We start from the raw sequence: 25338 nt of genomic DNA on the forward strand, positions 1-25338 counted from the left end.
GAGAAGCGGCAGGGGGGGAGAAGCGGCAGGGGGGGAGAAGCGGCAGGGGGGGAGAAGCGGCAGGGGGGGAGAAGCGGCAGGGGGGAGAAGCGGCAGGGGGGAGAAGCGGCAGGGGGGAGAAGCGGCAGGGGGGAGAAGCGGCAGGGGGGAGAAGCGGCAGGGGGGGAGGAGGTGGTTTGCCAATGACACTGCAATTGTCACAAACAGCAAAGAACTTGGAAGAGCAATTGAATGGAATGAACAGTGTCATGAAAGAAGGATATAAGATAAACATCAATAAAAGCAAAACAAGGAATATGGAATATAGTCTAATTAAATCAGGGAATACTGAGGGAATTATATTAGAAAATGAGACACTTGAAGTGTTAGATGACTTTTGCTATTTAGGCAGCAAAATAACTGATAACTGAAATTTGTTAACATCAAATATAGATTTAAGTGTTAGGAAGTTTTTCTGAATGTACTTGTTGGAAGTGTAGACTTAAATGGAAGTGACATATGGGCAATAAACACTTTAGATAAAAAGAGAATAGAAGCTTTTGAAATGTGGTGCAACAGAAGAATGCAGAAGATCAGATGGGGTGATCATGTAACTAATGAGGAAGTAGAGAACAGAATTGGGGAGACAAAAAAAAATCTGTTGCACAAGTTGAACAAAAGAAGGGATCTGTTGATTGAACACATTCTGTGTGTGTGTGTGTGTGTGTGTGTGTGTGTGTGTGTGTAGGGGGGGGGAGGAGGGGTTAAGCAGATTCAGAAAGATGTAGGCTGCAGTAGTTATTCGGAGATGAAGAGGCTTGCACAGGCTAGAGTAATGTGGAGAGCTGCATAAACCAGTCTTCGGACTGAAGACCACAATGACAAATTATGCCACCATTTCATTGTTCATTTTAAAAAGTTTGTATATTAGGTGTATTACACAGAAGCCAAACTGGAAAAATGCGAACAATAGAATAGTGAACTGTCAAACCAATAGTACTCACACTCAGTATGTACTGGTAATCCTAAGATTATTTTGATCGGCATCAATACTGATTAGATGGGTAGATCACATAACTAATGAGGAGGTACTGAATAGGATTGGGGAGAAGAGGAGTTTGTGGCACAACTTGACCAGAAGAAGGGATCAGTTGGTAGGACATGTTCTGAGGCATCAAGGGATCACCAATTTAGCATTGGAGGGCAGTGTGGAGGGTAAAAATTGTAGGGGGAGACCAAGAGATGCATACACTAAGCAGATTCAGAAGGATGTAGGTTGCAGTAGGTACTGGGAGATGAAGAAGCTTGCACAGGATAGAGTAGCATGGAGAGCTGCATCAAACCAGTCTCAGGACTGAAGACCACAACAACAACAACAACAGTAGTTCTAATATTGACTGCCATTTTATTAATACACTGACATACTCATTGAACATGTGAAGGCCCCATAACTTCCCTTTGACATTTCTACCTTTGCAGACGATAGGCACCAGTCTTCGCAGTATTCATGAGATGCGATAACAGCACCTCTAATGCTGAAGTTAGGAGGTATAGCATCTGTTTATGGATAATATATTTTAAAATTAAACAGTAGAAAGCAACACGTGAAATACAATGGCTCTGTCAAAATAAGATAAGCAGGCCATACACTGATCAGCCAGAACATTGTGACACCTGCCTAATAGCCGGTATGTCCACCTTTGGCACGAATAACAGCAGCAATGCATCACGGCATGGAAGGAATGAGGCTCGGTAGGCTGTTGGAGGGAGCTCACAACACATCTGCATGCACGAGTCACCTAATTCCCATAAATTATGAGGAGGAGGTCGATGAACTCTGATGCCATGTTCACTCGCATTCCAGGTGTTCAGTTGGGTTCAGATCTGGCGAGTTTGAGGGGAGGGGGGGGGGGGGCGGCACATCAATTGAAACTTGCCACTGTGTTCCTTGAACCACTCCATTGCACCCTTGGCCTTGTGATGTAGCATATTATCTTGCTGAAAAATGTCAATGCCGTTGGGCGTACAAGGTCTGCGACCAGTGTACGATACTCCTTGGCCTTTATGGTGCCTTGCACAATCTCCACTGGACCCAGATGACCGTGTAAATTTTTCCAGAGAATAATGGAGGTGACGTCTGCTTGTCTCCATCCCACAGTCAAGTGTCAAGGAGCTGTTCCCTTGGAAGACAACGGATTCGCACCCTCCCATCAGCATGATGGAGGAGGTATGGAATTCATCAGATTGTGCAATGCTCTGCCACTGTGAGAATGTCCAGTGCCTATGGTCACATGCTCATTTCAGTCATAATTGCTGATGTTGTCACGTTAACACTGGCACATGCATGGGTCGTCAGCTGCACAGGCCTATCATTGGGAGTAGTTGGTGCACTGGGTGTTCAGACACACTTTTCCTCTGACCAACAATAAAGTCTGATGTTAGTTCCGCAACAGTTCACTGCCTGTCTGCTAAGTGTACAATGCTCAACATCTGTAATGAGATGTGGCCACCCAGCCCCATGACATCTGGACATGGTTTCACTTTGGTTTCATCACATGTTGAAGACAGACACCACAGCACTCCTCTGACACCCAACAAGTCATGCAGTTTCTGAAGTGCTTGTACTGAGCCTCTGGGCCATCACAATCTGCCCTCACACTCATATATATTGTGCGCCTTCCTCATTCTACATACAGACAACATGCTCACTGATACTACGTACACTGTGTGTGTGTGTGTGTGTGTGTGTGTGCGCGCGTGGGGGAGGGGGAGGGAGAGGGGGGGGGGAGGGAGGGGGGGCAGAGAGAGAGAGAGAGAGAGAGAGAGAGAGAGAGAGAGAGAGAGAGAGAGAGAGAGATAGTTGAGACCAGTGCCGTGGAACACAGGGTCAAAACAATATTGTCTATAACTGTTGTAGGACAATATATTATAGCTTGGTGCCTTGCTTCCTGGTAGGTCATCGCAACAACTTACACCTTTTTGAGAACACATGATATCATCTTGCATAGAAACTCATGTGAAAAACATCAACTTTGTCTACATCAAATACACCAAACACACAAATTTTGCCATCAGCTTGTAGGAAAACCACATTTAATGGCTGGCATTCTGGCCAAAGATAGCAGTCATGTGTACGAGGTGTGCTTGCTCATGTGAATGTGTGCATAGCTTTCTTTCTGAAGAAGACTGGCCAAAAGCTCAGATGTATAATAGTCTTCTTGCTGTGCTTTTCTGCAGCTTAATATGTCACCTTTAGGGTGAGTGGCAACCTATCGCTTTTGTAATATTGTTGATATTCCAAGCTGGACTTCCCACAGTTTGATTTACAGTTATTCAGTCATTGAAAAATCAACAGCAGTTTAATATGATATTTCTGAGCTTGAATTTTTACACAAGATTGTTCATATCTAGATTTACATCGCTGACATGAGTCTTAGGGCATTTTCCAGGTTGTCACTGTTAACCTTTTACATATAGTGAATTTATTTATTTTAATGAGAGAGGAGAATTGTTCACACTTAAGTGTGCTTCCAAAAAGACAAATTTTCTTTCTTGCAAATGATCTCAATTGTGTAACTATTTTTTCTCCGTGAAATATAAAATACGGCCAGGCCTTAGATTTTAAAGATAAATTCTGAAATGCAACAAGTCCCACTTAAAGGTTTTCTGGTGCTTTTTCTATGTCACAATTTGAAGTGTTAGCAAGTATGGCAAAAGTGCTGTCTAACAGTTGCCAGCTCTCATCTGCATTTACCACAAGCACATCTTGGTCCGAAAAGCTTCCAGATGGCTGCTTGATTAGTGAGCTAACTGGCTCGGCTTCTGAAGTTTGTTATTTAAGCCATTTAAATAACCTGTGATTTCAATCAGAAAGACTAACTCACAAATCTGTTGGGGCTCTACTTCAGCCAATGACAAATGAACTCTCTTTAACAGTCAAAAAATCTGCTATTGCTTGTTGAAGGTCATAAAAATGTTTCAGTATTTTGCCCATACTCAGCCATTTCACTCTGTAATGGTAACTGAAATTTTCATGATTGGAGCATACATCATCCAAATATTGAACTGGCAATGATGTAGTGCATGGGACTCTATAAAATTGATGCTGAAGAATTGTTACAATAGCTTTCTCAATATTTAATTCAATAGATTTTTCATTTAATATGCCAATAAAATCTTTTCATGAACTGACCATCAAAGGTGCCTAATCATAACAAACTCCAGAGAGTTGTCTCCATGGTAAATTGAATGTTTCACTATTTTTTTTCTATACTTCAAAACGTATTTCATACAAAACTGCTTTTTCATAACAGACAGTGATTCACCATACAAGCAAATGGTTTTATTTCTTAAATGATAAAGAAATAATCCTCCATCCATTTCTCCTGGCAACATTCAGCATGTACTTTCCTCTTCTTAATGCTAGACATTTTCCAAATTCAGTAATGATACAAAGAAACACTTGCACAAATTAACAAACAACTTGCACAGAACTTTATGTTTAAGCCAACAACAGATAACTAGTTTGTTCATGAAGTTGCTGCTGCTGTTAAAACCAGCACTTTTGAGAAATAGATGGTAATTTCTGTACTAATGTCACCTACTACCATCTGTGATCTATCACTGTGTAGCAGACACACACACACGAGCACATGGGCCATAACTTTGTGCTAAGCCTGAAAATGTGTGTCTCTCTGTTGCTCAAATGCAGTCGTGCTGAAATGGATTGCAAAAAATGGCTCTGAGCACTATGGGACTCAACTTCTGAGGTCATTAGTCCCCTAGAACTTAGAACTAGTTAAACCTAACTAACCTAAGGACATCACAAACATCCATGCCCGAGGCAGGATTCGAACCTGCGACCGTAGCGGTCTTGCGGTTCCAGACTGCAGCGCCTTTAACCGCACGGCCACTTCGGCCGGCGAAATGGATTGCACATGTGCAGAGTAAGCATTTATCTTTGTCATGAGTTGCAAAAATGATGTGAGCCATCTGAAAATGTTTTCCTGGTGGAGTGCAATGCTAGGACCTCGCTCCCTCCCCACAAATTTGTTCAGCAGGCCAAACAGAAGCCAATCACAGGCCAGATCTGGCCTGTGGGCTGCCAGTTGCCAACACGGATTTTAAATTAAGTGCTGTTTACAGACCCAATACTCTTAAAATAAATTACATTTCAAAATAGTGCTTCAAACTGTAGATGGCACCAATGTTTCTTCAAAATAAATCATAAATGGGATATTAAATAAACGTTATCCATCATTACAAAATCCTGTTGTCTGCAAAGAGTGTCTTGCTTAATGATCTTCACTGTAAACCCTAAAAACTTGACTACATTTATTTTGAAATCAATGCTCGAATTACCTTCCTCACTGTCTTCTGCTGGCTCACCTTTACTGTCACCATCTTCTCCACTGTAACTGAAACAAAAACAAGTTTATCTGTGAGTGTGTGTTCTGAAACTGCTGAGGAGAAAAAGATACAAAAGTTAATGTGGAACAGCAAAATAGGACCTACTCGTAGGCAGCTTAACAGAAAATGTCCAGATCAAAGATCAGTTTAACAAAATCAACAACTTAAGTGAAGCAATTAATTGCAAATTATTAAAACTAACATAAGTAAAGATAGGAGCAGATAAATATTAAAAACATTTGCTAGTACAAGTCTTGACCAAAAATCACATCTAAACATCCAATGTAACAAAAGATAAGACCTTGCACTAAACAGATATGAGACTGCTATTTAGCTCATTAAGGCTGCATTATAATTTTCCACAAGATGAAAGCATCAAAGACAACTCAAATGATAGATATATTTGCCTTCAAAGTAGCACTACTCAATAACTGTTGGTTAATTGTTAGGCTATCACATAAAAAAATATTAATGTACAAGACAAAAAAGAACTGAAGATGGTATATAAAAATAGTGCATTCAGGACACTGAATATTTTAATTTTTCCTCATGAACAGGATATACCTTATTCACTAGAAGAAACAGTATAGTTTGACACTGACCCAGGAAGGAAAGGCGAGCATCATTCTGCGATTTCTGACCATTGTTTTATCTGATGTTTCCTAGACCCTGGAATATACTGTCTACAATAAGCCCACTGAATGCTAATGCATATTCATCTTATATTACAATATTACTCTGGGTTCGCAAACGCTATAGCCAATACACTTCACTAATTAAGGGAGCTGATGAACTGAAAATTACTATTAGAAAAATGTGAGGCCACAGCACCACAATACTGACAGATCCTGAAAAGCAGTTAATACCATCAACTTTGACAGCGCTTGGAAAAATATGATGGTTAAAATTTTCAGATGGTGTGCTGAAGTGATGTGAAAGCTATTTGAGAAACAGGCAGCAGTACGACTGCGAATTAAGTATTACTGCATACCAGTTCTCCCAAGAGTATCACAAGGCTCAGACCACAACACGCTATTGTTGTTCTCATTTACTAATGACATCTGACTAGTGCTATCTTCCTGTAAATATCATTTTTATTGCAATGACCTCCCATTTTACTTGAGATCCAAACCAGAAGACATCAACACTGTCATTATCCAAAATGGCTCTGAGCACTATGGGACTTAACATCTGAGGTCATCAGTCCCCTAGAACTTAGAACTACTTAAACCTAACTAACCTAAGGACATCACACACATCCATGCCCGAAGCAAGATTCGAACCTGCGACCATAGCGGTCGCGGGGTTCCAGACTGAAGTGCCTAGAACCGCTCTGCCACATCGGCCAGCATCATTATCCATATGAATGGTATCTTTCTTCGGTGTTCATATGGGCAAATAGCCTAAATACTGAAAAGACAAGCAATTTTAATATACCATAAGAAGTTAATCAGCCCAGAATTCTGTGAACAACTGTTTCCAATTGTTCTCTGTTGTATTATAACACCATATTTTGGATGAGCACCTCAATTGGGAAGAAAATACTGTTGCCATGTGCAGGATGACTTCTGTGGCTAACCTTTAATATGGGCCATCCACACACTGCACTTGTTTGCAGTATAGCAAGATACAGATTTATTATTAGAAAACACAGAATTTTAATTGGGACTATGGGTCCACCTTTATGGGGTTGGAGGTTGATTTGGGGGCAGAGACCAAACTATGAGGTCATCGGTCTCATCAGATTAGGGAAGGATGGGGAAGGAAGTCGGCCGTGCCCTTTCAAAGGAACCATCCCAGCATTTGCCTGAAGCGATTTAGGGAAATCACGGAAAACCTAAATCAGGATGGCCGGATGCAGGATTGAACCATCATCCTCCCGAATGCGAGTCCAGTGTGCTAACCACTGCGCCACCTTGCTCGGTTCCATCTCTATGCAAAAGACTTGTGTTATAATAAACAAATTATGTAAGTGTTCAGCATCAAGGCAGACCCACAATCCCATTTTTTTAATGCAAATACAGACAAATGGGAGAGTTTCAAGATAGAATTACACAGAAATTTGTTTGATATGATTGACACACACAAATTATACGCATTGTGACAAGGGCCCTCTGTTCATTTCCTGCTATTGCAGCATATTGACATTTGTATGTTAAATGATTTATTCTGAAAGGCAGAATGTGGTGTTGGTAGCTGACTGACAAGAAAACTCTCATTGTATGGGTGGCCTTATCTTCATTTGCTGCCATCTTTATGTTTCCGTTATTGATGCATGAAATTAGGCACCTTTTATGTTGAAGCATACATTATTGGATCTTAATATCTCTTAACCTGTCACAGTACTGGCTGTGAAAAATAGGTAGTAATGTAAGCTCCCATAATACCTGTATCAAGTGTCGCACAGGAACTTCTAACAGTGGAGTTATGGGGTCATGTCCCATCAACACCAAAGAAAAGCTGAACATCTTGCAAGGCAACCATAGTAGTAGTTGCCACATTTCATGTAAGTAACCAATGAGAAATATCAAATCAGATGATGTAAACATGAGATAGCACTCTCTCTTGAGGAGAAACATGATTTCCGTCTGTTGAATTTTCACCTATGGTGAGGCAAAGGACTTTTGTTCCAGTGACCTTGTTCTTGCGGATTACGAAAACAATATGGTGAAGTCATATCGAACAGATTCACAGAAAAAGAACAAAAATGTGCAAGATGTGGTTCGGCTATGAGACTCATTGCTTCTAAGAAGGGTACTGACCTGAAGTGGAGCTGCAAAAAGGAAGACCGCTGAGTAAGCTGCAGCATTAGAAACATTCTTGGTTTGCAGGAAGCAAATTAGGTATCACAAAAATTTTGCAGTTAACATATCTAAGGGTTAAACAGGGCAGACACAGGTGAACTGCATATGACAGAAAAGATGGTAGTGAATTGGAAAAGCCTTTGTAGAGAAGTGGGTGCGAAACAAGGAGAAAAGTTTAGTGGGCTAGGTATTGCGGAAATTGACAAAGCAATTTTTGGGAGAGGAGACTGTTGCATGGGCTAGACAATGTATGAACATGTTCGATAGCTTCTTCATGTTTTCACGGCATAAAGACTCTTCTGTAAAATTTCGGGCATGCAGCCACATAAATTCAGCTTCTTCCAATATTTCAGCTGAATATTGTCCAACCATCTTCAGAATGAGCTGAGGTGACTAATGGTCCAGCACTTGCTCCGTCGTTTTAAACTCGAGAGCCCAACCACTGCATATGTGGCCAAAGATATACAAGGTGCTACAGACTTACAACCAAATAAATCTGCGGTGGTAGAGCACTGTATTGACACTAGGCACTCTGTTGTTGTTGTTGTGGTCTTCAGTCCTGAGACTGGTTTGATGCAGCTCTCCATGCTACTCTATCCTGTGCAAGCTGCTTCATCTCCCAGTACCTACTGCAACCTACATCCTTCTGAATCTGCTTAGTGTATTGATCTCTTGGTCTCCCTCTACGATTTTTACCCTCCACGCTGCCCTCCAATGCTAAATTTTGATCCCTTGATGCCTCAAAACATGTCCTACCAACCGATCCCTTCTTCTAGTCAAGTTGTGCCACAAACTTCTCTTCTCCCCAATCCTATTCAATACCTCCTCATTAGTTACGTGATCTACCCACCTTATCTTCAGCATTCTTCTGTAGCACCACATTTCGAAAGCTTCTATTCGATTCTTGTCCAAACTGGTTATCGTCCATGTTTCACTTCCATACATGGCTACACTCCATACAAATACTTTCAGAAACGACTTCCTGACACCTAAATCTATACTCGATGTTAACAAATTTCTCTTCTTGAGAAACGCTTTCCTTGCCATTGCCAGTCTACATTTTATATCCTCTCTACTTCGACCATCATCGGTTATTTTACTCCCTAAATAGCAAAACTCCTTTACTACTTTAAGTGTCTCATTTCCTAATCTAATTCCCTCAGCATCACCCGACTTAATTTGACTACATTCCATTATCCTCGTTTTGCTTTTGTTGATGTTCATCTTATATCTTCCTTTCAAGACACTGTCCATTCCGTTCAACTGCTCTTCCAAGTCCTTTGCTGTCTCTGACAGAATTACAATGTCATCGGCGAACCTCAAAGTTTTTACTTCTTCTCCATGAATTTTAATACCTACTCCGAATTTTTCTTTTGTTTCCTTTACTGCTTGCTCAATATACAGATTGAATAACATCGGGGAGAGGCTACAACCCTGTCTCACTCCCTTCCCAACCACTGCTTCCCTTTCATGCCCCTCGACTCTTATAACTGCCATCTGGTTTCTGTACAAATTGTAAATAGCCTTTCGCTCCCTGTATTTTACCCCTGCCACCTTCAGAATTTGAAAGAGAGTATTCCAGTCAACATTGTCAAAAGCTTTCTCTAAGTCTACAAATGCTAGAAACGTAGGTTTGCCTTTTCTTAATCTTTCTTCCAAGATAAGTCGTAAGGTCAGTATTGCCTCACGTGTTCCAACATTTCTACGGAATCCAAACTGATCATCCCCGAGGTCGGCTTCTACCAGTTTTTCCATTCGTCTGTAAAGAATTCGCGTTAGTATTTTGCAGCTGTGACTTATTAAACTGATAGTTCGGTAATTTTCACATCTGTCAACACCTGCTTTATTTGGGATTGGAATTATTATATTCTTCTTGAAGTCTGAGGGTATTTCGCCTGTCTCATACATCTTGCTCACCAGATGGTAGAGTTTTTTCAGGACTGGCTCTCCCGAGGCCATCAGTAGTTCTAATGGAATGTTGTCTACTCCCGGGGCCTTGTTTCGACTCAGGTCTTTCAGTGCTCTGTCAAACTCTTCACGCAGTATCTTATCTCCCATTTCATCTTCATCTACATCCTCTTCCATTTCCATAATTTTTTCCTCAAGTACATCTCCCTTGTATAAACCCTCTATATACTCCTTCCACCTTTCTGCCTTCCCTTCTTTGCTTAGAACTGGGTTTCCATCTGAGCTCTTGATATTCATACAAGTGGTTCTCTTCTCTCCAAAGGTCTCTTTAATTTTCCTGTAGGCAGTATCTATCTTACCCCTAGTGAGACAAGCCTCTACATCCTTACATTTGTCCTCTAGCCATCCCTGCTTAGCCATTTTGCACTTTCTGTCGATTTCATTTTTGAGACGTTTGTATTCCTTTTTGCCTGCTTCATTTACTGCATTTTTATATTTCTCCTTTCATCAATTAAATTCAATATTTCTTCTGTTACCCAAGGATTTCTATTAGCCCTCGTCTTTTTACCTACTTGATCGTCTGCTGCCTTCACCACTTCATCCCTCAGAGCTACCCATTCATCTTCTACTGTATTTCTTTCCCCCATTCCTGTCAATTGTTCCCTTATGCTCTCCCTGAAACTCTCTACAACCTCTGGTTCTTTCAGTTTATCCAGATCCCATCTCCTTAAATTCCCACCTTTTTGCAGTTTCTTCAGTTTCAATCTGCAGTTCATAACCAATAGATTGTGGTCAGAATCCACATCTGCCCCTGGAAATGTCTTACAATTTAAAACCTGGTTCCTGAATCTCTGTCTTACCATTATATAATCTATCTGAAACCTGTCAGTATCTCCAGGCTTCTTCCATGTATACAGCCTCCTTTCATGATTCTTGAACCAAGTGTTAGCTATGATTAAGTTATGCTCTGTGCAAAATTCTACAAGGCGGCTTCCTCTTTCATTCCTTCCCCCCAATCCATATTCACCTACTATGTTTCCTTCTCTCCCTTTTCCTACTGACGAATTCCAGTCACCCATGACTATTAAATTTTCGTCTCCCTTCACTACCTGAATAATTTCTTTTATCTCGTCATACATTTCATCTATTTCTTCATCATCTGCAGAGCTAGTTGGCATATAAACTTGTACTACTGTAGTAGGCATGGGCTTTGTGTCTATCTTGGCCACAATAATGCGTTCACTATGCTGTTTGTAGTAGCTAACCCGCACTCCTATTCTTTTATTCATTATTAAACCTACTCCTGCATTACCCCTATTTGATTTTGTATTTATAACCCTGTAATCACCTGACCAAAAGTCTTGTTCCTCCTGCCACCGAACTTCACTAATTCCCACTATATCTAACTTTAACCTATCCATTTCCCTTTTTAAATTTTCTAACCTACCTGCCCGATTAAGTGATCTGACATTCCACGCTCCGATCCATTGAACGCCAGTTTTCTTTCTCCTGATAACGACGTCCTCTTGAGTAGTCCCCGTCCGGAGATCCGAATGGGGGACTATTTTACCTCCGGAATATTTTACACAAGAGGACGCCATCATCATTTAATCATACAGTAGAGCTGCATGTCCTCGGGAAAAATTACGGCTGTAGTTTCCCCTTGCTTTCAGCCGTTCGCAGTACCAGCACAGCAAGGCCGTTTTGGTTAATGTTACAAGGCCAGATCAGTCAATCATCCAGACTGTTGCCCCTGCAACTACTGAAAAGGCTGCTGCCCCTCTTCAGGAACCACATGTTTGTCTGGCCTCTCAACAGATGCCCCTCCGTTGTGGTTGCACCTACGGTATGGCCATCTGTATCGCTGAGGCACGCAAGCCTCCCCACCAACGGCAAGGTCCATGGTTCATGGGGGGGGGGACTCTATGGTTATGATAATGTCAAAATTTTAGCCTTGACTTCATCTTTCTGGGACTCAGTAGTGAAAGAAGCAACTGAAATTCAGTTGGCGATGAATTTAATTAATAGAGAAAGTGGCTTCAGCTTGGACAAATCATGGAATCCATTAATTTCTGTAATTGAATCACAAAGACGTCGCGATGACACAGCTCTCCGGGACACATAGATATCACTGTGTAGATTGACTGCGCAGCCATAGATTTAATTTCCATGCATATGCTACACCTCTTTCCGTCATTCCTCAGTTGCACCTATATTATTATTATTATTATTATTCACAGGAAAATACAGGATGTAATGTGATAATATTATGAAAGGGATGTTGCTACCCACAATATGACACAGATGCTGGGTCACAGATAGGCACAACAAGAAAGACTGTCAGAAAATAAGCTTTTGGCCAACAAGCCGTCATCAGAAATAGAAAACACACACACACACACACACACACACACACACACACACAGTCTCTAGCTGCTGAGACAGACTTACTTTCTGGCAGTCTTTTTCTTGTGCCTACCTGCAACTCAGCGTCTTCACTATATGGTGAGTAGCAATTATACTTTTAATATTATTGGAGATGTGGTCTGTATGTGCGACTAAGTAGGTCTTTTTGTTTTTGTCCTTTGTGTGTTTCACTTCATTTTATTTATGAAGCATCATCCGTGGCCTGTAACACATGAAGTTTCATAAATAAAACGAAGCAAAATGCGTATGGCATAAAAACAGCTTTCTATTTAGTTCCACAGATGGACCATATCCCCAAGAATATAATAATCATAAAACCTGTATTTCTGTGAAAATTCAATTTCATTGCACTATGATACATAGTAAGCCATAGAATGTTATTATGTTAAAATGCAATATTTGTTTCTCCCACGATCCAAACTAATTCACTGGCTATAACAATCAGCTTCTCTGCCCTCTTAGCTTCCCACAAGAACTCATGGCAGGGATTTCCAGCAAACAGCTCAAAATAAGAGCATGGAAGGCTCTTCGTAAATTTTCAGATTTCCATGCTTTCCTGATGTTCCAGAATATTTTTCCCACAGAAGGTGTAACATAAGGTTGTACAATAAATCATTCCAAATCTCAATTTATTGGGATATAATCCAACATGGCACAAGTCGCACTTATCTAGTATCCCAACCATGCCCATCCATAAAACTTTTCCAAAATACTCCTACATTGCTACTGTCCCCCCCCCCCCCCCCCCCCCCGGAACAGGTTACTGTGCACATTGCACAAAATTTGATATATTATTACATTCAAGCATAAGGTAACTTCCTTTTGACAACATAATTACTTTTCTATAATGAAAATTAACATAAGTAGCCATTTTTTGCTGTCAAACAAAGTAAATGCTTGCAACTTCTGCAATTTACACTACTACTACTTTTTGTTTCTTAGTCAGTCATGCCACTTTCTTTCCTCCTCTTTCACTTATTTTATATCCATCTACCAGCCCTTCTCACTTGTACTGTTGCCAGTGCCCACATTTGAGATTTACCAGACAGAAATTTATCATTATTACTCTACTTTTCACAAATAAATATAAACCTTTTTTCTGCTATAGTTATTGTTTTCTATTATTTATGGCATAACTATTTCCAATTGTTGGATTCCGTGTGGGGTGTAATCTCTCTTATAATATGCTATCTGTGTACTGTAAATAAGAAGAATGCCTGGTTACATGGAAAAGAGGTCCTAGTCTTATGAGGAAAGATAAAACTATTATTTGTATAAAGCAGTGTATGTATGTCTGGGATCTCCTCCAAACCCCTGTGCTGATTTCAACCAAATTTGGCACAGAAACAGTAGGCCTCACAAGTATTAGCACTATGGAGTTTATAACCTCCTAGCTTCAATAGGAGTGAAAATATACAGGCAAAGACTTGTTTCTTCCCCAGTTTCTGGCATATAGACTACCATGCATGACAGCAACGCTATGTGGGAACAGTATTGGCCTGCCAAATCTACCTGCTTTACAGGACAGCCTACATGTCTGGGGCAAGAAATAGTTTTTCAGACCCCAAAATGTTGCCTGCCCTGCGTGAAAGGTGTGTTGTGGTTGTAGTATCAGCCTGCTTTATCGAACGAAATTGCAGGGGCTACACTTGCCAATGAGCATGGTTCGCAACAGGTTGAGATGGATAGAGGAGGGGACAGATAGTGAGGGGGGGGGGAGGGGAAGAGGAAAGGTAAAGAGGGGGAGATGAATGAGGCAGGAGGAAGGCACAGAGCAGAGCAGTAGTGGGCAGGTGGAAAAGGAAGAATGGGAGATGGAAAGAGAGATGGGAGAAGGATATTGTTGGATGGAAGGGTTAGAGGGGGATATCGTCTAGGATAGGAGGTGGAGGAAATGGACAAAGAGATGGGGAGGAGGAGATGAAGAGAGAGAGGGTGGGGAGGATGAGATAGAGACAGGAGAATGAGGTGGACAGATAGGGGGTTGAAGAGATGGATGAGGTGGGGTGTTCAATATACATGTCAAAAGCTTATGCAGGCTAAGTTGTGGAGAAACACTAGTAAGTACACAAATAACTCCTTAACTTCATAATTTTTTTACAGATTATGTTTCAAAACCCACAAACTATGCAACTTTGTAAACTACTCGTTGTACATAAAGATACTTCAAAATAACACAACAATAAGTTATGAACTCTTGCAAATTGTAATTACAATCTGTAATAAATTTGTGTACAAAACAAGTCATGAAAGTTTGAAAAATTAAATATTCTTTTTGGTGCTGTAGGAAAGTTCATATGGAATGTAAATACTTTTGGATTAAAGGAGACCACTCACAGAAAATCAGAAGCATTAGTGTCACTGCTATTTTTCGGAAGGTGGATCAGAGTGTAGTGGCCGGTTTTCTGGTTAGAAATGTGGGGATGAGAGCTGTCATGATTGTAGAGCAGATGTGGGAAACTGCACTGAATATGACATGGAGAAATGAATGTGGAGGTGGTGACTGGACAGAGGAAGGGGAAACTGGTGGAGTGTATGGGGACTGCAGGTTATTGTATGCTGAGGCCAGCCAGGACGATTATGAGCGCAGAAGATTTAAGGGTAACTCCCATCTACGTAGTTCGGAGAAGCTGGTGATGTAGGGAAGGGTCCAGATGGATTGGGTTGTGAAGCAGCCACTGAAATTTAGCATGCTGTGTTTGGCTGCATATTATGCCAGGGTGGGTGGTCAACCATGTTTCTGACAACAGTTAGGTAGTGGCCATTCATCCTGGTTTACAGCTGGTCAGTTGCCATACAAATATATTTTAGTGAAGTAGTAGTGAGGTATTCATGGTCAAAGGAAGGTATATGATGACGAGGCTGTGTATTTTTGGTGTAAGGGACATGGGTGTTGTGAAGACGTATTACTTGTTGGTGACTTAACTCTGTATTATCGTAAATAAAGTGTTGACCTCAAATAAAAAGGCTACACATTGATCTTGCCAAAAGCCGAAAAGAAACTCTTCTTGGTGTTGTAGCTCTCTGGGGCACTCTGGCACACCCTCTCGGTAATCTGTGACACCCCTGTGTCTCTGTCTCTCTCTGTGAATGTGTGTGTGTGTGTGTGTGTGTGTGTGTGTGTGCGCGTGTGATCTGTAACTCTCTCATAGTTTAATACGTGTTGGTTTAATTACCCAACTGCTTAAAGAAGCTGTGACAGAGAAAAATTCGTTTTCGGTTGCGCAATGGCAGGAAGTTAGATAAGGCTGTTGCTGGGCTGTAAATAGCCTTGCGGAGCTGGTATCACTATAACTCTGGCTTGGAGTTGTACATGTGCAACAGCATTGAGTAGCTCACAATGGGGCGTCACTATCATTCTCGCCAACGCTTGTTCGCGACTGTGTATAAGGTTATAGACAACGTTGAGTTGAAAACTGCTGTTATCAGAGTGAAGAATAAAGTTAAAGGCATCGCTTCTCGTGCTGTTATTGATGGACAATGTGTGTTTTTAGGTTGTAGATTTGATTTTGCTGTAACTCAGGCTTTATATTGGTTACCACTGCCATACTGTTGTCAAGAACAAAACTGATCACTTAGTGGCACAAAATCCATCTGAGCACGACATAATTTCCAATGGCTACTTCACAATCTCAGCCATCTGGATCCTTCCATCCACCACTGGCTTCTGTGAAGTATGCAGATGGGAATTATCCTTTAAACACATCCTCCACTTCAGTAATTGTCTTGGCCTCAATCTCAGGTAACCCACTGCTCCCACATCCCCCATCCAACAGCTTCCGTTTCCTCCATCTAGTCACCCCCTCCCAACTCGCATCCCCACATCACCTTTGGCGTGTGCTGCGTCCCACCAACTGTTACAATCCTGCCACCCCTCCTTCCCCAGATTCCTAGCAGGCAAACCAGCCATCTCTCTCCGAACCACTAGCCAACAACCCTTAATCCCTCTCTCCCTCCCTTTTCCTCTAACCACTCCACCTGACTGGCACTAAACCCATCTCAACCAGCCAGCCCACTTGCCACTTCAGCGCTGTTAGTTCAGTTGGTACCATGTAGAGGCCTAGTGTGTGAGTGTTTGTTTTACACTAGCTCATCACAGGATAACTCTGAAAGCTACCAGTTTTCTTTCTTTTTTGTGTGCCCATTGATGAACATTCTTCTTCCCGGTTCTAAGGTATATTGGAGGTTAAACGGTGGATTCACCATTAACTTAAATGTTTGTAGCTTTATTATACATGTGATCGCAAGAAACAACACACAGGACTACATTACAGTCCTTACAAAAATGTCTGCTGCATACATGGCTGCACATAATGCAAGTTCTTGTTGGATGTTTTTTCTTTATATTAGGTGGAATAAGCAATGCAAAATAGTGTTCAACTTGAAGCCTGGGATTAGTGCTTGAAGACAAATGATCTACTCCTTTTGAGGCAAATTCATCTTTTTCACGTTTTGAAATTACCTTCTCAATAACAGCAATACAGAACTACAGTGAATTGTTCTTACTATCTTTAATGAAGAGTACAAATGTATACCACAAAACAAATTCTGTAAGTTATGTAGAATTTAACCGCTTCTTTTCCGAGTTGCTGGATTGTTTGGAAGGGGCTGATAACAACCTTATCAACTCCACTCATCATGTCATTGTTGTGCAGCTGCTACTGGCTTTGACACCTCTCCACATCTTGTGGCAGTTTGTGTCTCACAGCTGTGAAAGGTGGTCAAGAATACACACCTCCCTTCTCCTTCCATCAAATTTTTGTTACTTTACCTCCCTGAAAAGCAGCAATTTCACCCTTCTTCAATTTTCTATTATGCAATGTTGAAGACATGTCTCTTCCACATGGCCACACAGTTCCATATGTATCAGTCCTGTGAGAAACCAAGTTGGTCAGCCAGTAGAGGAAATTTGTGATAATTATTCACACTACGGAAATGACCTTTGTTTAGAAATGGTTTCATAGATGTCATTACAATATTAGTTGACAGAGACATATGTCTGTACTTTCCTGAAGTATATAATGAGTTTACACACACACACACACACACACACACACACACACATTTCAAGACTCTTGATAAGAAGCATTGCAATTGATGTTGTACAAAGGCAGATTAGGTTGGGTACAGTCTTATCACTAAAGATAGACTGCACCCAACCTAATCTGCCTTTGTACATCAACAACCTATGATTTTCTTAGTATCGATCCTATAGATGATGTTTATGCTCAAAATGGTCTCTAGCAGCAGTCAAATGATTGCTGCTGAGCAAGAAGTGTCAAACTGGAAGCTCTATCAGTCCAACACTTAACTAATAACATAGTATAAGGATCTTGCTAAGATGCAAGAATAAACTCAGGATTTTAAGTTTCCATTAAATTATAGTATATGAGGTAACTTGTGACTTTATGTTGAATGGTTAATGTGCCAGTGAAGAGTGCACAACTGCCAGTTCAAAAACTTTTCTCTTTTATGGCTGTTAAGTCTTTTGTAATAGTGTCCTCAGATAAAAAGCTCTTCGTTAATTCCCCACATCAAATTATTATTGATAAATTTAAACCATCTCTGTCTGAAGGTCAGACCAAAACTTAAATTATTAACTACAAAACGATGGATGGTAATTCCCCAAGAAGCAAAGGTTGGTGTTTCACAACTGTAACAGCATTCAGTTTTTGGTGTGGCGTAAGAACCTTTATGTACTTGAGATCCACATAATTCATTTTTGCTTCTACTTGTTGATTAATAGTTTCATCTCAGTTGGAATTTTATCTGAAACACATTTATATCAGAGTTTAACACACGATTAATAATCTTACTTATTGTGAAGGCTTGAGTCTAGGGAGATACTCCGATCACTCGAGTGAAGCTGAAGAGTTCTGGAGAAGTCGTCACAGCTCGGTTGCAGAGGGATACAGGGAAGCTGAAAAGAAGAGCAACATTTTTCTGACAGAAGATTTTCCTGTCATCTGCAGTAATACCTTATTTACAGAATTTTGCAAATTAGGTAAGAAGTAGTAGTGAATCAAATGTTCAGAACAAAGAAGCAACATCAAATGAAGTGTACACTGGATCAAATATAGATAAAACATTTAGCTACCAATAATATGGAATGTGAGATACCTGAGAATACTAAACATACAAAAGCATACATTTGATTCCCCCATATCTACCACATGAAGAGTGTAAAAGCTTATTGACCTAAGTGTCAAAATTGGGCAATTAGCTTATTTTTCCTCCATAGCCACTGTACTGATGCCAATGCTGAGCTGTATGATGCAGCTAGAAATTCAGATAACATTTAGTTCTTCACAGTGTCACCAGATGTCAGTGCTATGTCCAGAACTAACAGCACACCAAAATAATGTCCAGAACTAACAGCACACCAAAATATTTGAAATGCTGGAGTATTACTGGCAGCTTGTGTATGAGAACTGTACCTCATAATTCCAACTTAGATCTGTGTCTGTTGTGACGTGGATCTTTGATATTTCAGTTAATTTGAAAATATGAAGGAGAAAGTGAGAAGGAAGTTGATTTTATAAGTAGCATTCTAACATTCAATCTTATTTATGTCTTAATTACAGACATGTTGAAGGTTCTGCACTGCCCAAACTTATTCACAGCAGTATATATTAGCACCGTCTGTTATCTTTTACAATTTAGGAATCTACGTGGCAGGCATTTCATACTAAGTCATTTGTGTGTGTGTTATGTGGGGTAATGTGGTAAAGGCTAATGTGGCACAGAACCAGTTAGTTTCGTGCATAATAGGGGCCCCATATATGGGACTCTTCACAAACTACAAATGTAACCTTTGTGTAGGTAGTAACAACTCTGCAGGCCAGCACGACAACAGGATGATTTCATTTTAGTGTATCTTTTTACTAACAGTATCACTGACATCATAGAACTCAAGTTTCGTAAGTCTGAAAACAGCTTCATGGCTGCAATCACAAAATAAGATCCAGGTGTCTTTTTACAAGAAAAGTTGCTACAGAGATCATCTTGAGTGGGAAAAGCAGAATTTCTGAAAAATGGAATCACTATCAATCACTTGAGATATGCAGAATGTGCTTGTTTTTTGTAGTGCCCTTAAGTGAAAAAGAACACTCATGCAATACTTGAATTTTTTTGTGAATAAGACAATCTTATAACAGCACTATACATGCCTAAAGACTTATCTAAAGATTGGACTTTGATCACATAGAACAACGTAACATCAACATACACCTTTTCTGATTTTTAAAAATTACACAAAAATCTGCTTCTTACAGTTTTCTCAAAATTTTGTTATACTCATATTCCTCACTATCAATGGATAACAAAAGAATAAATAAGGAATTTGTTTAAGTTATTACTGCTGCACAGTTTTCCTGTTCTCCTGGAAAAACAAATGGTTCTGGCACTCAGCTAAATTAGCTTTTCCAATATACATTTATACATTCTGCTTTGGAAGAAACTTCAATTGATAATAGTATAAATCAGAATCCACTCTTATGAGGCATAAAAGTCGAATAATTAACCCCATGTAAGCATGTATACTACTTTTAAAAATCTTACACAGTCAACAGAGCCTGAAAAAATATTTTACGCGAAACCTATCATAAAATTCTCTGACAACTGTTTGTGAAAACTGTGAGAACCTTAAAATGCAAGGGTCTGAAACATCAAGACTTAAGCTCACGTAATATGAACTACAACATGTACTGCTTTATAAATTTATTAACTATCTTGTGAGAAAATATTGCAGTCTCATATGTAATGGCTGCCATTACATAATTTATTATTTTTAATAAAACCAATGCATAGATATTTTACCTTCGCTTCACGGCGATGGCATGGATGATTTTGTGATGGTAAGTAACTGCAGACTGGATCTGACAAACTTGAGGACATCTTTCGTCTGGAGGTGCATTCACCCATTCTGACATGGCCATTACATTCTGGAAGTTTTGGGGAAATGTCTCTGGCTCTTTTTGGCTCCCATGATGATCCAGCTGGAATTCCTCCATTTCCAACACCAGGTTCAGATTCACTTCTCTGTCTCATGCGTTTACCATCAGTGCTACCTCGTAATTCACGCAACTTACTTCGGATTGCTTCCACATCACGTAAATATGTGTCCCGAACATCACTTGGAACTTCCTGAAAGGGAAGTCTTGAGTAAAAGTCATCATCAAACACAGGACTTTCATTTCTAGCCACATTCTGTTTAAGTTGAGAGCTATTATAACGATTGCCACTGGCAGAAAATGTTTCTGATGGTGAATATACAAAATTATTGTGGGCACCATCCCCCCAAGGCTGGTTATTAGATGGAAAGTTTTTCCTACAGTGAGCTTTCGAAGGTTTCCTTTGAGAAGAATTTGGCACAGGTCTCACCCTCCCCAGACTAGGATCATATGTATCACAGGCTTCATCCAACTGCCTAGCATTCTCACCCAATTGTTGAACCAAAGTATTGTGTGTTAATCTGCTGTGATCATGAGTCTTTAAATTATGGTGGTTTGGTGGTAGAAGCCTTTCTCTGAACTTTTTTACTGGTGAAAGAATTCTATTGGGTGGAAATTTATGTTCTATACCCATATCTATTTCCATAGGCTGTATAAATGGTTCCGACCGTGAATACAATTCTTCATTTACATCATTTCTACAAGGATCCTGACGGCAAATACGGTTGTGAGAATCATACTCTCTCACTATTTTTCTCTTCCAATGCTGAACGTCATAGCTTGTCTCTTGGAGTCGGTTATGTTCTCTCAAGGGATCTGCTTCTATTCCCTCACTCTTGCTCCTTCGACGTACACATTTAACACCACGTTGCTGATCACAAGCAGGACAACTTGCATATTCAATATTGCACTGTAAACAATTAAATGTACTTTTAACTGCTTTATTACACTCAAACACTGTTTCACCACTATGGTAAGCTGAGGCCATATTGCCCAAGTGAACTTTCTGAACATATGGTGTTGCCATTTTTTTATTTTTATTTTTGTTTGTTTGTTGATTACATCACTGACTGATTATGGTTGCAATATTACTGTTAAAAATTTGGAGATGGACCTTCAACATAACCTGGAAAAAGAAAAAAAAAAAGATGGATTGTTACGTTTACTTCAATTCCAACAACTATTTTCTATATACACTATGTGATCAAAAGTATCCGGACCCCCAAAACATTTGTTTTTAATATTAGGTGCATTGTACTGCCACCTACTGCAATGTACACCGTACCAGCGACGTCAGTAGTCATTAGACATCGTGAGAGAACAGAATGGGGCACTCGGGGGAGCTCACAGGCTTAGAACATGGTCGGGTGATTGGGTGTCACTTGTGTCATACGTCTGTATGTGAGATTCCCACAATATTAAACAGCCCTAGGTCCACTGTTTCTGTTTTGATAGTGAAGTGGAAACATGAAGGGACACGTACAGCATGAAAGCGTACAGGCCGACCTCGTCTGTTGACTGACAGAGACCGCCCACAGTCGAACAGGGTCGTAATGTGTAATAGGCAGACATCTATCCAGACCATCACACAGGAATTCCAAACTGCATCAGGATCCACTGCAAGTACTATGACAGTTAGAAGGGAGGTGAGAAAACTTGGATGTCATGGTCAGGAGGCTGCTTATAAGACACACATCACGGCAGTAAATGCCGAACAATGCCTAGCTTGGTGTACGGAGCGTAAACATTGGACAATTGAACAGTGGAAAAAGTTATGTCGAGTGACGAATCATGGTACACAATGTGGTGATCCGATGGCAGGGTGTGGGTATGGCGAATGCCCGGTGAACGTCATCTGCCAGCGTGTATAGTGCCAACAGTAAAATTCGGAGGCAGTGGTGTTATGGTGTGGTCGTGTTTTTCACGGAGGGACTTGCACACCTTGTTCTTTGGGTGTGGCACTATCACAGCACAGGCCTACACTGATGTTTTAAGCACCTTCTTCTGTCCCACTGTTGAAGATCAATTCGGTGATGGTGATTGCATCTTTCAACACGATCGAGCACCTGTTCATAATGCACAGCCTGTGGCAGAGGTGTTACACGACAACAACATTCCTGTAATGGACTGGCTTGCACACTGCACATAGTCTTGACATGAATCCTATAGAACATGTTTGGGATGTTCTGGAATGCAGACTTCATGCCAGGCCTCACCAACTGATATTGATACCTCCCCCCTCAGTGCAACACTCCGTGAAGAATGGGCTGTCATTCCCCAACAAATCTTCCATTACCTGATTGAACATATGCCTGCGAGAGTGGAAGCTGTCATCAAGGCTAAGGGTGGGCCAACATCATATTGAGTTCCAGCATAACCAATGGAGAGCATCACAAACTTTTAAGTCATTTTCAGCCAGGTGTCTTAATACTTTTGATCACATAGTGTACTATGTGAAACTGATAAACATTACAGTAACTTATTTTAAACTTGCAATCACATTTTTTGGTCATTTGAAACAAGTGTAAACAGCTTATCATTGCATGTGTACTACAACACATTGTATATAAATATTGTGATATGCATTTTATCACTCTTACAATGGTTAAATACATATCAATCAATTTTTTTACACATGAGCACCTATGCTTAACTGTAAGTCTTCTTATGTAGCCAGATCTCTGATCAAATAAAGGCAATGATGGGTACCTGAAATATAGTCACAGCTACAAAGAAAAACATTGTGGTGGTCTATTCAACCGTAAGATGATGATTATAGTATCTTATTTCTTTGTGGGCAGTTTACTTCTATTCAAAAACTCCTTTGCAGCATAGGATGAGCTACAATAATGAAACCACCTCAATTCTCCTCCGTATTCCATGTATCAGCCAGACATTTTATTTTTTGGCAATAATATCAAACAGGTTAAGGCTGTGTGGTTCCTTCCAAGAACATACAACCAATTACAGCAGTCTTAATCATTCCACCAGAAAAAGACATGAATAAAAAAATTAAAACCTATCAACATATATGTGACACAATAAGAAGAATAAAGGGTAAAACAATTTTATGAAGTCCTAGCACTACCCACAGTATTATATGGAGCAGAAAATCAAAATGCCTACGGCATCTTGAAACATCAGAAATGAAATTACTTTGATCTACAAAAAGCTGTACAAGTGGAGGCTAATTGCAAAATGAGGAAAGAGCTGGGGATAAAACAGTTAAATGAAAAAATTAATAGAAAGAAAGCAGGATTTTAAAGAGCATGTACTGTGATGTCGACTCAAGACTCACTCAACAAGCAATGGAATGTAATCCTACTGAAAGGAATGTGGGAAGGTCAAGGAAAAGATGGTGAGGCTGTAACAGACCACAAGACCTAATCCTGGTTTGGAAGAAGAAGAAGAAAATAATTCCAGTTACATATTCATAAATATTAAATTTATTTTGAAATTATAATGGACTGTAAATAATCATTTTTGTCTGTCAGTGTGTTGTGAGGTCGCTCTAAGTATTCAGATCTGTAAAAACAGATCCAACAATACATAAAAGTTTTGAGCTCCACACATTTCAACTATTCAAATGTATTACAGTCCAACATAAGTCAATGAATACATTTTATACTTGTTTTGTAAATAAAACTGCCTTTTCTTGATGCAACTTAATTTATTTTCCCCAGACGCATTTCACCTCGTTCTTGCTGTAAGGCATCTTCAGTGGGATCTATAACGACACTGTTTTGTTACTTTAGATTATCAAACAGTTCATGTCAAAATTTTTTTATGTAATTAAGTAAGTACTTAACAGTTTCCTGTGATCTACGTTTCCTCTTATCTGGTCTGGGTGGTCGCACTACCACCATTTTCAAAACATAAGCGCAATCTTTTATTCCAAACTTTTGCACAGTGTTCACCATGTTTCTCCTTCTTTTTTGTGATGTACTATTATTCTATTGTCACTAGATACAGCTATGTGTTCGAACACTGTTTTTTTAACAATGTAAATTTTGTAACTTCATTATGTGTTTCCTCCTCTTTGATTTGTTTACCTACAGGATGCCACCTAATACACTATATGTTAGAAACAAACTTCTATTCATGATGTGTGTGTGTGTGTGTGTGTGTGTGTGTGTGTGTGTGTGTGTGTGTGTGTGTGTGTGTGTGTGGAGGGGGGGGGGGGGGGGAGATAGTTGGTGGTTGGAGTTGCAGAGCGTTGAATATGAATGTAATAGCTGTTTGAGAGTGGCTGAAAGCTTTGATGACAGCTGATTTGACTTTTGGTTTCAATATTCTGTGGAGGGGTTCACGGATTTGTGAGTGAAAAGATGTTGGATGGTATTATCACATTGTGCGGTATTCTTATTATTTCTTTCTTTTCTCAGACGTTATGTCTGGTCAAAAAATGGAAAGTGACGCGGACCTTGATCATGCGTGACTTCCTTTTAACTGTATGGTATATGTTATATTGCATTTAGGAACTTTCGGGTAATTGAACATGTATCAATAATTACAGATTTCTGTAGTTGTATATATAAGTTTGGATGTAGCTGTATTGCTTTGATGTACTGGTGGATATTGTGTGGTATGACTCCTGTAGTTGATAGTATAATTGGTATAATGTCAACTTTATCCTGATGCCACATGTCCTTGACTTCCTCAGCCAGTTGGATGTATTTTTCAATTTTTTCTCCTGTTTTCTTTTGTATATTTGTTGTATTGGGTATGGATATTTCGATTAGTTGTGTTAATCTCTTCTTTTTACTGGTGAGTATGATGTCAGGTTTGTTATGTGGTGTTGTTTTATCTGTTATAATGGTTCTGTTCCAGTATAATTTGTATTCATCATTCTCCAGTAC

General features: G+C 40.0%; 1 protein-coding gene across 5 annotated transcripts in view; it reads right to left on the minus strand.

Moving 5' to 3' along the window:
* The window catches only part of LOC126236172 (tubulin monoglutamylase TTLL4-like), a 257463-nt gene that overhangs the window by 209507 nt on the left and 22618 nt on the right, over positions 1–25338 (minus strand). For all 5 annotated transcript variants that reach the window (XR_007544877.1, XM_049945267.1, XM_049945269.1 and 2 more), the window contains exons 2-4: positions 20346–21605; positions 18344–18447; positions 5341–5396 (exon numbers count right to left, since the gene is read on the minus strand). Coding sequence is in view for 4 of the 5 variants with exons in the window: in XM_049945267.1 (XP_049801224.1) it covers positions 5341–5396; positions 18344–18447; positions 20346–21506 (1321 nt within the window). In the remaining variant the exon portion in view is untranslated. The remainder of the gene's footprint in view (positions 1–5340; positions 5397–18343; positions 18448–20345; positions 21606–25338) is intronic.

This window comes from Schistocerca nitens, chromosome 2 (genome assembly GCF_023898315.1).
Source record: "Schistocerca nitens isolate TAMUIC-IGC-003100 chromosome 2, iqSchNite1.1, whole genome shotgun sequence".
Lineage (NCBI taxonomy): Eukaryota > Metazoa > Arthropoda > Insecta > Orthoptera > Acrididae > Schistocerca > Schistocerca nitens.